The 13696-nt window shown below is 35.2% G+C and overlaps 2 protein-coding genes and 1 long non-coding RNA gene across 4 annotated transcripts in view; all 3 read left to right on the forward strand.

The window, feature by feature from the left end:
- Nucleotides 1-1634: 1634 nt before the first annotated feature.
- LOC115451171 (tropomyosin-1) lies at nt 1635-10554 on the forward strand. 2 transcript variants are annotated; one of them, XR_003939350.2, is made up of 8 exons: nt 1635-1880; nt 7276-7443; nt 7850-8109; nt 8381-8498; nt 8780-8881; nt 9100-9277; nt 9468-9942; nt 10279-10554. XR_003939350.2 is itself a non-coding variant. In XM_030179408.2 (7 exons), exons 2-7 carry the CDS (start codon nt 7330-7332, stop codon nt 10359-10361), a joined length of 855 nt encoding a protein of 284 aa, XP_030035268.1. In that variant the 5' UTR covers nt 1635-1880; nt 7276-7329; the 3' UTR covers nt 10362-10527. The 2 variants fall into 2 exon arrangements, 1 of the variants encoding a protein (XP_030035268.1); XM_030179408.2 differs by lacking the exon at nt 9468-9942 and having other exon boundaries at nt 10279-10527.
- Nucleotides 10555-10862: 308 nt separating this feature from the next.
- Nucleotides 10863-13696, forward strand: part of LOC115451176 (synaptotagmin-4) — a 33366-nt gene continuing 30532 nt past the window's right edge. Inside the window, exon 1 of the mRNA XM_030179413.2 lies at nt 10863-11083. Coding sequence (XP_030035273.1) covers nt 11032-11083 — 52 coding nt within the window. The 5' untranslated portion in view covers nt 10863-11031. The remainder of the gene's footprint in view (nt 11084-13696) is intronic.
- Nucleotides 11711-12558, forward strand: LOC115451177. Its single transcript, XR_003939351.1, has 2 exons — nt 11711-12054; nt 12370-12558. It is a non-coding gene; the product is annotated as an uncharacterized LOC115451177 (long non-coding RNA).

Here is a 13696-nt window from a genome sequence, read left to right on the forward strand (position 1 = left end):
GTTTATTGACAAAATTATAATACCCGTCTAGTAATTCAGTGTTAAGTATTCACAATTATATTAACACATATTTATAGTCCCTAATTTCTATTTCTAGTGTTTCGACCTAAGACGATTCTTTTTGTATAAACGTACGATGTAAACAAAACCTAAAACTGGCGTTCAATAGAACATAACATTTTTTCATTAAAAGTTACAATATCACAATGAGTTTTTATTCCGGATAATCGGAAGCGTTAGCTCAGTAGATCCAGTTATATTAGATCCGATACGAATTGCCCGGATTCAATTAACGGATCCGGTAACCTGAAAAAATGTGAATGTTTATTATTGTTATTGATTTCTTAAAAAAAAACCTTATTATGGGGGTACTTATGTATTGAAAGCTATCGTTAAAGAATACACTGGATTTATCTTTCGATTTCAATGTGTAACTATAACAATAACAATATTAACTAGTTTAGCTACGCTGTCTTGAAGTAGAATACAACAGTATCTTATAATGACGTCGGTAAAGTCCGGACAAAGAATCGGCCATAAAAATAGCTGAACAATAAAAAAAACCGAAACGCTTCTAAATTCTAACGAAATATTCTTTTTTTTATCTGTAATAAAGTCTACCATCTGAAGTTAATTATGCTAAAGAAAAAACGATTGTTGACAAGGACCCAAAAATTTAAAGACGTTTCAAAATTTTGAATTTGTTCAGCTACATTTGTGGCTGACTGTACTAGAGGCGAAAAAATTAGACATACAGTTACAGCAAAAAAATAATCTTTCAATACATTTCGAATAAACAACAAATATTAAACTTTCATTGCACCGGTTTTTCACTTTGTATGTTATTAGGGAAGGAAAAAAGGATACTAGGAATATTTTTCTAATTAAACATCGAATCAAATATCATAAATTTATTATTATTATATAATAATCATTATTTATTTTTTCATACACTGAAGATAGTTTCTTTTTTATTGAACTACATCCATAGGGTGCCTACAGTAAACCTATTTGGTACAGTGTTCATTCATCAAATAAAATCCATAAGTGATATAAATATTCTGATATGTCAAAGTAATGTAGGTATTATAGTCTACTAATTAATGAACATAGAAATCGATGCACGTGTGCAAAACACGTGGTGTCATTCCAACCTGTTCGTGTCATGTGGAATGTAATTTGTATTTTAGTTCGAAAATCTAGAACTATTAGCACTAAGCACTGCTATTAGTGCGTATTTTTTTCTGTTTATTTAGTTTGTAATTTGGCCTGTATGTAATTAATAAACAAACGATCCTCGCATTGGGATGTTTTCTGGTCGAGTAAATCATTCAATGTAGATCAGAAATAATATAATTCTTTGGGAGTTGGAAAGTTTCGGCGGAGCACCATCGTAATGGTAATGGCTATTTTGTAATATCCGAATTATGTTTACACGATGAAAGCCGCGTATCGGTCTCAATGAAGTTCGGCAATGGACTAAATTTAGTACCGAACAACTTTTACCGGCTGATCTTTATGAAGAATTTGGAAAATCTGCAACGTGAGTCGTTTTCCCGCGAGAAAGAGATGGCGCTATAATTTGATAGGTGATTGACGACGACATGTTTTGATATCTCGCATCCATCGACAGCACATGTACACATCGTATAGCTGTCGTCACGAAGCTATACAAGCTACCATCAGCAATCGCAAATACGGCTGGAGCTGTGTGAGAGAGCGTGACGGGTGGCGATCGCCGCGAGCGCTGCGATTGCGATGGTGGATCGGTATCCTGAATTTTTGGCACCGAAAATAGTCGGGCGGGCGCGCGGTATCGCCGCGAGGGCGGGCGCGGCGCAGTGCGTGTCGCTCCGCCGTGTGAACAGCCCGTGAGTGAGGTGAGTGCAGCGCGCGCGCACCCCGTGCCGCCCTGCTTGGATACTCCACCGCGCCGGGGCACCGCCGCGCACCACCGCCGCCGCCGCGCCGCCGCTCCGCAGGACTCGCAGGACCCTGGAGCGCCGACCCGGCGCGCGACAGTGACAGTGACGCGTGTGACACGTGACGTGTGGAGTATCCAAGCTCCTGGATGTTATCCTCCAGCTACATATTCGGTGATATCGCCCCGAATTCGATATCGCGAATCGAACGCGTTAATCTGCGCTCTAAAGTTCTCTATTGAAAATTGAGATGGCAAAGTGGTACGTGGAGACGAGTGGAACTATGAAAGAGTATCTGAAATAGTTAGAAATATGAATCGCGCGGCACTCGTTTTCCACGGATATGACTCGGGTTTCATCGCTCGCGCGTCCTCGCTGAAAATAGTGTTCCCCGCCCGCCGCCCACGCTGTCGCTTGCGCCCGCGCCGACCAGTAGCTTGTAGCCTATTTGCGGCACGCCGAACATCAGTATTTATTTAGCAAGATGAGGAAACTCGTCTCAATTTTTATTTTAGATCCAGACTTGCCCTATATGTCTTGTAATTAGGACACCATGGTGCCATGCATTATTGCTATTGTGTGGACGATGTCTAACTTTAATGTACCACTGTACTCATAGTCATTGCACTTACGTTTATGCAAAGATTTTACGTAGACTTAATTAATCTAAAGTTGATTAAAACAATGATTTCTAAGCATTTTCGATTAAAATGAATAACAAGATTTCACATTTTACTAAGTAATCTTTTAATCAATTTTATAAAATAAATACGATTTATCATTTAATTATAATGTATAATCTATATCTCACATCTCCACTTTGTTAATCCACGTGTGCTTTGGATGTCACTCACCTGCCTTCGAGTGACGTTAAAAAATGTTAGTAAAATAATTTTTATAATTTCAGCTTTATCCAGATTTTAACAAACTAAAATGTCACGTTCAAAGTCACATTACTAATATTAACATTAGTACTAAGATTATATTTTAGAAGATTTGCGACATTTTTCACTCGTGTAACCTTGAAGAATGCTTAATACGTAACTCGTGATGTCACGTACTTTCAGATTTCAAGATGTTTTATTCCTTTACTACTTATTAATTAAATTCAGTTGAACTTAGTCATTTATACTTCATATTTTAAAATTTAAGGGTAGTTTTGATTAATTAAACTATTTCTTAACTTAAAACTTTTGAAATGATTGAAATATTATGGAATGTAACACCAGTTATTTTGAAATAGGATATGACGCGCGTAAGCTCCGAAATTTTAAAAAAATAATGATAGCAATTTAAATACGAAACAATTGAAGTAAATTCAGTGACGTAGCCTTGTGGATAGAGAACTGAAGAAGAGAATGAATTTGCAAATGATATTCGACTTATTGAGTTTGTTATTTAAAAATTACCTTAGAGTTAAGATTTTTTTATCGTCACTCGTTTGAAATATATATTTTTTTAATTTATTTGAATAACTTTGTTTTCGTATTTCGACATTCGCGTATTTCACTATTGACAAAACTTAAAAAAAAAACTGTTATTCTTTAGTTTAACGCCGCCCTTCATACTTTACAAAATTTCATTCTGACTTAAATTGGGTCCGTGCAAAGCTCATACTTGCATATCTTTGGCATTTTATCGAATTCTACAATGCAGTTTAACTACTCCGAGCACTTGACTTCTATAAAAAAATAATTTTAGTATTTATCGAAAATAAATAAATTAAATTTATATAAAAACAACGTATTTATCAGCGAGTTCATTAATTGTCCCCATAGGAATGTGACATTGTTTTGAGGGTTGTCTTCTGTCATCGCGCGGCAGTCGATGCCTCGGGGCCGTTGGTGTTGCAAATAGGCAAATGACGTCAAGGACACGCGGGTATTTATAAACGCTACGTTGTATGTAACCGTTCCACGGGTTATGCTATGTTTGGCCATGCACACTTCCCTCATACTCCGTTAAACTTTGTTACATGTTTTTGTGGCTTACACTTTTGTTTTGAAATGTAGAGGTTCTAAGTAAATGGGAATCACTTCAGATGTATACGAAGAAACAATTAATTTTTTTACTTCGTGTTACATGTACTGCCATTATATATTTTTGAAATCAGTTCAAATAACTTTAAGATATATGAGTAGCACCAGACGACATAATTAACTACCATGAATTAATTGAAATGTAAATCTCGCACCAGCTGTTGGAGATAGCTGTAAAGCAGTTATTTCTGCTAACAATATGTTGGTAACAGTTGAAAGCCGGCCAGAAATATCACAACGTCATGCGGTACGTTATTTTCGCAACGGTTTCACGCGTTCAGTTTTCAGCTTTGCTTTCGTTTTATAGTTTCCATGAACATATGTTTGATGCGTTCCATTTTTAAATTGGATCTGGTTTCAAATTATAAAATACTTGTTTACGTTCATTTACTATGTTTTTTTTTAGTTTTTAATATTGGTATCAGGATTTTTTTTATGATTGAGTAGCTCAGATAAAGAGAAAAAAGCGGTAATAAGTTATTAATTGGCACCTTTTACTTCAGTAGGTTTAGGTAATATAGCTCTATCATTTCTAAATTGTCTAGGTGGTAACTTTTGTCATATTTTATTAGAAATTATTATACAGATATTATATAAAGTTTGTTTAAATTTTACTAAAGTATAATCTGAAATTCTGAAGACCATGATCGTGATAGTGCTTGCTCCACTTGCATTAAACACAAATGTAGAGCATTTTAGTAATCAACATAAAATATCTATTATTTTGATTTACTTAATATATTTTCATTGGAGTTTTTAATAAGTCTTTATTCTTGGTAATATATTTATTTTATTATAGATGATACATGGATTGGGGCAAAACTATAATATTGATATAGAATTTATTGCTCGGTGTTATCCATTACTTGTTTTAAGGCTGTTAAATTATAAATTTAAAATCTTAAGAAACTAATGATAATGCGAGAAGGACAAAAGAGCGTTTAATGTAGAGTAAAAATAGTCACTTTAGCCTACATTGTTTTAGTTTACTACTTTTATTTGCCATCTTTTTATACATAACATAATACAAACAAATGTAGAGTACTTAGGTACTTACACTAGAACAATTATACCTACATATTATGTTTATCTACTAACTGTTGAGAAATATCAAACGTACGCAAACATATTTATAGAAAAACAATCAAGCCTAGTTGTCTCTAGTTTTTGAAATAGCTATCTTAATATTTTGTTTTAATATATTTCTATATCGAAAACGGACAAGATTTGCCAAAGTTTTTTACTAAAGGCATGATAAAGTAACTCTACCTGAAGGTATGACAAGTTTCTTGTCGAGATATGATTACCCTTCGTCAATCGAAGTAATTATGGCGGCCTGATTTACACAAAAAAATGCTTTATATAGCTCTACTTTAGAACCACAAGCTCTCATTATTTCTACATCTACGTGATTCAAATAACGATAAAATTAAGTGGGTTGGGTAGAAAGGAAGAGCATAGTAAATACCGAAGTAACACCATTGAAATACATATTTCGGTATAAAGCATTAATACTTGATAGTGTCGATCGATGGGTATAAATATTTTAATGCATTACATCATCAGCATCAGCAAACATCTCAAGTTAAAAATAATAAAGAATTGAATATAATGTGTGACCCAAAAATACAGGAACATTTTCGACCGAATTATTCGGGCAATTGTTGACATTGTATTATTACCATATGTATATTAAGTGATTTTTACGTAACAAACAGTGATTCAATAACAAACATAGAAACATCTCCAAAAATATTCTCATTAATATTAGAAGAATGGACGAAAAAAACGATTACTTCATTAGCTTCCTTCACTGGCCTGTTTCACATAACTTTTTTATTATTTCGTGGAACATTTCTCAGATGGTGTAAACAAATATGGCTGTTTCGGACCGGGTTTCATCGTTTAATTATAGACTAACATTGAAATAACGTGTTGATACTTAATTAAAATACTCCTACATTCTTATGATTCGTTAATTAAAAAGGAATTTTCCATGAGAACGGTTCTGCTGCTATAATTATCGCAGAAATAAGAGAGTTATTAGTTCAATTTCAAAGGAACGGAAGCATGTAGGCGGTGGAACATTCCGCTAGAAACATTTGTTTTAAGTAATGTACATGTGTGTATTAAACATGTTTATGCCTTGTTATAAAACTATAAGAAATGAAAATCCTTTTTTTTTACGGGCACAAAAAAGTGATCCCACAACACCTAATGGTAAGTGGAGTGGGGTCCAATAGAATGTCGACTGACGAGATGATGATTACCTCTCGACAGAATTATGCCGGCCTGTTGGAACCGGAATGTATACACAGGCTGATCGCGGAACACAACACACTTACGTACACTATGATGGGTTTTAACACATTGTGTGCGGTGGTCGCTATTCGGCCGGATATAAAATATATCCTACCACCAGCAAATAGTAACTATAATTCGGAAAATAATAAGTTATTTCAAGTAACTAAGATATTTATTTTACCTTTTGAGATAATGTAATAATGGATACGCAATACTACGTAAGAATTGATAGTGAATCTCATAAAACAATACGTCAAGTAATGTTTCAATCACAATTGACTTAATAATTTACAAATACAATCACAAAAATAATTAGCTAACGATGTAAGATAATATTTCTTAATGACACTTCAAATTAGAACTTTTGAAATGATAATATTTTGTATATTAAAAAATGAATATACTTCGACGCGATACAAATTATAGGGTAGTACATATAAATTGGGGGCACCAAATTTTGTTAGTATGGAAAAATGGCGTAGGGTGGGTTCTTGCTGCTCACGACGGAATCTAAATTTGCTGCCTCAAGATACCGAGCGAGAGCAAAAAACCTTGCGATAAAAGTACAAAAACTTTTTTTCCATATTTTTTCGCCCACTAAAAGTATCCCTGGGATAATCCTCCCCAATTACGATATGCGACTGCGTGGAAAGATCTTTAAGTATTATAATGTGCTCATCGCAGGGTACAAACCCACCTCCCACTGGAAAGGTTAGGTCTTTCGTCTCCACGCTGGCTGTAAAATGAAATAAAATTTTCGAACTAGGCTGCTCACCTGATCAGTTATATTTTGTATCAAGACATATATTAAATCATTATATAAAATATAACAATTCCGTGTTTTTTGACACGAATTTTCGTGATCACTCCTAGCGGATGTTAAAGTCAGATAGGCGGTCGATCCTAAGAAAGGGGTGGAAGGGGTGTTAAGAGCAGACGGAAACTGAAGATATATAATTACATATTTTTTACACTACACTGTATACAATAAAGTGTAATTTTGGTTGCAGGCCAGTAACTGGCGTATTTTTTCGACCGAACCGTAACAACACAAAGCCGCCACCATGGACGCGATCAAGAAGAAGATGCAGGCGATGAAGCTGGAGAAGGACAATGCCATGGACAAGGCAGACACCTGCGAACAGCAGGCCAGGGACGCCAACCTCCGCGCCGAGAAGGTACTACATTCTAGCTTGTCATTGATTTGTTGCTTTGGGTATTTTTAAATAACCCTATAGTTTACATCAAGCATAAAACTCAAGTAAACAGTGTAGAACTGATTTTTAAAAGAGCAAAACTAGAGTTTCTTGCCCCTTTCTTGCAAAAATTTGACTGAATCTAAATAATATTTAACATTTTACAGATTTAATAAATTTATTCATTTCAATTCATTTATAGATAAATATTATAATCGAGGAAATATAGTTTTGTTTAATTAAATATACCTAATAATAATTATAAATAGTGATTTAAAAAAATTACATTACAATAGTCAGTTCCGTAACATCCTTCGATTGGGTAGATTTTAAGATAAAAACACAAATAAATTAAAAATTAAATAACAGATGTTCCTTTCCCTTGCAGGTTAACGAGGAAGTCCGTGAGCTCCAGAAGAAGCTCGCCCAGGTGGAGGAGGACCTCATTCTGAACAAGAACAAGCTTGAGCAGGCTAACAAGGACCTGGAAGAGAAGGAGAAGCAGCTCACTGCCACCGAGGCTGAGGTCGCTTCCCTCAACAGGAAGGTGCAGCAGATTGAGGAGGACCTCGAGAAGTCTGAGGAGAGGTCCGGCACTGCCCAGCAGAAGCTGCTCGAGGCCCAGCAGGCTGCTGACGAGAACAACCGGTAACACTCTATTATGATATTAAGTATCAATAATAATCAATAGAAGGTCATATACTATATACTGGCTGGTCTGGTTCTCATTAAAATACGATGAAAATGAGCGATAAAAAGAGTAGGGAATGATTACCTATGTGAACTAATCACGAGCAGATAATGTGATAGAGACAATTATATTCACTAGATATCGTTTTACGTTTCTATCACGAATACAGTTGTCACATAAATAAGAGCTAGTTATAGTTGATACTGATGAGATAATTGTTTGTTCCAGTATGTGCAAAGTATTGGAGAACAGGGCACAACAGGACGAGGAGCGCATGGACCAACTGACCAACCAGCTGAAGGAGGCTCGTCTCCTTGCTGAAGACGCTGACGGCAAATCCGACGAGGTAACATATAACCATGATCACGTAAAAACCTAAAGTATAAAATTTCCATAGGGGTGAAAATCATGCAGTAAAAGAAATATATATGATTATACAGAGAGCACGTAAATGAATTTTAGACGTAGCTTAGTAATTATCATCATTCTATATATAATAATGTTACATCAAAATTATACTAGTGAAGATACCGACAAGGTATATTTAAGACAAAATGAAATCCACGTCATCACAAAATTGGTTCTCATTAAACTTGTATAATAACGTATGGTGTTGGTGATGCCCAGGTATCCCGTAAACTGGCGTTCGTTGAAGACGAGCTCGAAGTTGCTGAGGACCGTGTCAAATCTGGAGACGCCAAGATCTCAGAACTTGAGGAGGAATTGAAGGTAAATTTTTGCTGCAATTGTTGATTGTAAAATTGGGATAAGAATTATAATCAATATAAACTTTATTACGTAAAGGGATCAAGGCGCACTGCACTATTTCAAAAATCTTATATCATATTTTATTAAACCTTAGTTTTTTTTCGTTATTCTCTATTTTCTATTAGTTTTCTTAAAGCAATTCGTTACTTCGAAATCTAACAAATTTTTTCGACAACCAGGTCGTAGGTAACTCCCTTAAATCATTGGAAGTATCGGAAGAGAAGGCGAACCAGCGTGTTGAGGAGTTCAAGAAGCAGCTGAAGACCCTCACCAGCAAGTTGAAGGAAGCCGAGGCGCGCGCCGAGTTCGCCGAGAAGACCGTGAAGAAACTGCAGAAGGAGGTCGACAGGCTCGAAGGTACCATCTCGCTTCCATCCTTACTCTGTCATAACTATTTAAAATTCAATCTAACTGCTATTCAAATAAAACTATATTTCAAATAATTTGAAATAACGAACCTAACAGATTCAGTTTCGAAGCTCTAATATAATAATTTACTTTTCGGGCCGGCCACTACGCGATATTATCAAATGACAACATTTTACAGACGCATTATTCAACGAGAAGGAGAAATACAAGGCGATATGCGATGACTTGGACGGCACTTTCGCCGAGCTCACAGGATACTAACTTACCCTTATAGTGCTTAGTTTAATTATACCGTCCGTTCGTACCATCCACACCGACCATCTGTTTATATCGACACCTGACTAGCATCGGCGTTGGAATACTCCCGTTCTGAACGCTGCAAATCCAAATCTCCAGTGACATTGGACTTGATACGAGTTCAATCAAATTCATCTCCCATATTTTCTGTATCACAAATCTGTTTATTTTTAATGCTCCCTAACCCTTTTTCGATGTTTAGAGGATTGTCATTGACTTGTAGATCTGCAAATGCTTTTCTGACTACATCACTCGCTGACGATCCTTTAGAAATCGTAGTTTTAGGCCCCGCTTTTTGTGTTGTGATTAACATGTCTTTCGCTTTACGCCTACCGACGTGGACCAATGCTTCGAAGGTACTTTTTACTATAATATAATCTCTTAATTTTTATACTTAAACATTTCTATAAAGCTATCCGCTTCAGCCTTAAAAGTTATCAGTAAAATTACGGTTAATCACGAGTATAACAATAATAACTTTTAAATCCTTTCTTTCTAACCAAATCATATTCTTGGAAGAATCATATCATTTGTTTCTGGAGACGTGAGATCTTTTTTTTAATAACGGTACAATTAGTTGGTAGTGAAAAAATTTTGAACTATTTAGTTCTGGAAGTCCATTCGGGGTTTACGTAGTGGTTCAAAGTTCCGTTGTTTCCATATTCTGACATATGTATTGTGTGTGCCCACAGATGAGCTTGGCATCAACAAGGACAGATACAAGAGCTTGGCCGACGAGATGGACTCCACCTTCGCCGAGCTGGCTGGTTACTAAACACCATGCACAACGCACTCCACACATACACACCAGTACAAGCACGCACACACACGCAGCACAGCTGCCCATCCAACAGTTACACTATACAATGCAAATTTGATTCGTCTGTACACGTGATGTAATGATATTTATTAATATATTATGTAAATTTATTTACGATTTTGAAATAAAAGTTAATTTATAACAATTATTGTGCTTAATTTTTATTATATACAATTTAAGACATACTGTATTATGTATATTTAAATGTAATTTAAAAGCAAATTTAATGTTTTCGCTTCAAAGATACATCAACGACAAAATATATATATTTTTAATAAATTCGCTATCAATTACTTTTAATGTCTTTATATAGCAATTGATCCAATGAAATCCAATATCAAATAATTAAATCCGGAAACAGCTCTCATTAAAAACTGACAGTTGTCAAATGACGTCTTTCCGGAACGAGCCTGTAGGTGCCAGTAAATCGCATGCGCGGAGAAACCTCCAGCACGCATGCGCGACTACCCTCATAGCCCAATCGATAGTGCAATGTAGAGACAGCCTGTTGGGCTCCCGTTATTTTCTCCTTATTTCCGAATAATTTAGACTTTTTGCGTGATTATTGTGAAGAAACAAATTCACGGTGTCGGTGTCAAGTAGCGTCCTGCCGGGAGCTATCACGATGAAGATGTTGGCGCCCCGCGACGGTCCCGACATCGTGCCAGTCGAGTCCTGTGAGTAACAACAGTTTCACTTGCACCAGAATCACAAATAACATTCCCAATTACGATTTTATGCTTTACTGTTACGTAACATGAGAAAATGTTGGGGTTCATGGTATTTGTTATAGTTTGTAAATGAGCATTAGCTGAGCGTGCTTACAAGGGTCATTTTATTTTGACCAATCAAAGGTGGTCTTTAAGATATTTATATACTAGCGTCCCTTTGTTTCCAAGTTTAAATTTATCGTGAACTCTGTTTCTTGTAACCTTTAGACGTGGATGTTGGAACAAGTTCATTTTTCTACCATATTGATCTACGCTGCAAATTTTCTTTGTTTGGAATAACGAAATTAGTAAGTTTTTATAAGTGTAAACTGCTAATTTAACATATACATTTCAATGATCGTATTTTCTATATTGCATCATGTAGATTACAATCAATGAATATTAAAAAATGTCATGTTGTTTTTTTTAAATATTAATTGCAATTTAGAAATTCGCAAAAGTAAATACCATATTTTTAATATGGAAGTAGTTTTTGATTATTGCATAATTTTTTTTTTGTATAAATTTATAAGCGAATTTTTTATATTGTGGCATAGCCACGAAACCATAAAACAAAAAGTAAAAAAATATATGAAAGTAATATAAGTAACTACAAAAAAGGGACAAGAAGCCAGAAACTCAAATTCATGTAGCGCAGACCTTAATATTTTTTTTTTTACAAAAGATAACAAAAACGTTGAACAAGACATCACAAAAACAGATTAAAAACAGCTCGAAAAACAAATCGCCCATTGCGTTATCCGGAGATAATACGAGAGGCGATAACAATTTGGAACAGGGCGAGAATCACCTCATTACTCGGACGACACTCCAAACATCCACGAGAGCTCCCTGATAATATTATATTCAACATTTATATAGCTCAATTTTCTAGAATTTACATATTTTTTTTAAATCATGACAAAAATAAAGACAGTGTAGGTAATATTTAATCTAATATCTAAGGTCACAAAGTCGGGGGACATATTTTATTCTGAAAACGAAATCAAATTTCAAAGCGACGCAATAATTAAATTCGTATCAGCTTTCGATACTTAGGTTACGAAAATTTTGAATTTAATCACATAATGGGATATAAATAGTTGAGTCAAGCCGTGGGCGCACAAGTTTACCTCTATTCGACTTTGGCGACATAATCTTATTTATTTACGAGAGAATGTATCACATATTTAGTACCTCATTCAATCAATCAGTTTATTATTATCAGTCAATTAATTTATCGCCATCCACAGGTGAATATACTTACGAGAATGCGCCTCATATTGGAACCTTAGTCAATCAATCTATCGCCATCCGTTGCTCAATGTATCCACAAGTAAGCGCTTACCATCCAGGCCTTAAGCAGCCCACAGTCATCCGCCTTTAAGTTCCTGACAAAGATTAATTATGATTAATGAATAATAAACTTTTAACGCAAATAAGTCATTTTTTTCAATCTCCTATTAATAATCCATCGATGAGACGACTAACTTGCCTGTCTATCGTAGAAAATAAAAAAATCCAGAGCATCTATATCTGAAAAGATCAACTCTGAAGTCTAATACATGCGAAATATAATAATAACTGCTCGAAGTCACCATATTGATTCTTGACTCTTTGTAACAAAGAGGAAATTACCATTTTTTTTTCTTTCCCCTCTTGTCCTTCTATTGAGTAGACGGCGTCACCTTGACTTGATAAGATCTCGATAATTAATTCAAGTTAACTTAAAACAAGTTACGAGTTAAAATTTTTCATCTTATTCTACGATAAGAATAAAATATAATATTTAACATAATTTTACTGACTTCCCTTTTCGTGATGCTTTGTATTGCAATAATTATTGCGGAAATAACATATTATTTGAATTTCTATTAAGCATGTTCGTCTTGTTGTTCTACGACTGGGGGTACACTCCGTATTTTTCAATACCTTTCCATAATCCACCAAATAGGTCGTAGGTCAGTAGGTTGTGAGGCTACGTTTAGATATCTAAAAATAATAGATAAAGGCTCGTAAGTTGTTACCAACCATATTTGAGAAGGCAACTGTCGGTAAAGGCGAGTTTCGTCGGGTTACTTTGACATTTCCGAATTTATAGTATTGTTATTTCTTTACATTAATGGTATTTACACTTGTGTATAAACATGCTACTTAATCAAATTTAAACTTTATTAAACAACAAATTAAAAAAACAGCCCAAAACGTCCCCTGATCAAATACACTAAAGGGCACATTTGGCACTCGCAATGAAATCAGTTAATGAAGTTACGACCGACTAAGCACGGAGCTGTCTAATAGATAATTCAATTATTGCATCCACAACTATAGCTTGATACGTGCGTAATCGAATTTGTGCGCGGGATGAAGGCAAGCGTGTTTATTTTATTTTTACGCCGTTTCGTAACACGCATTGAGGTTTGCTGTCGCGGTGAGGGGCTTTGTTTGTGTACAGGCTGCGTGTTTGAACTTTGGTAGGAACGTGTGATTCGCAAATGGGTCAGTTTGGTGCTGGAGGCTAAGAGCCATGATTCTTTAAAGTGTACCAATTACCATGACTAATTATTTTCTTAAGTTATT

The sequence above is a fragment of the Manduca sexta genome, chromosome 8, assembly GCF_014839805.1.
Source record: "Manduca sexta isolate Smith_Timp_Sample1 chromosome 8, JHU_Msex_v1.0, whole genome shotgun sequence".
Classification (NCBI taxonomy): Eukaryota; Metazoa; Arthropoda; class Insecta; order Lepidoptera; family Sphingidae; genus Manduca; species Manduca sexta.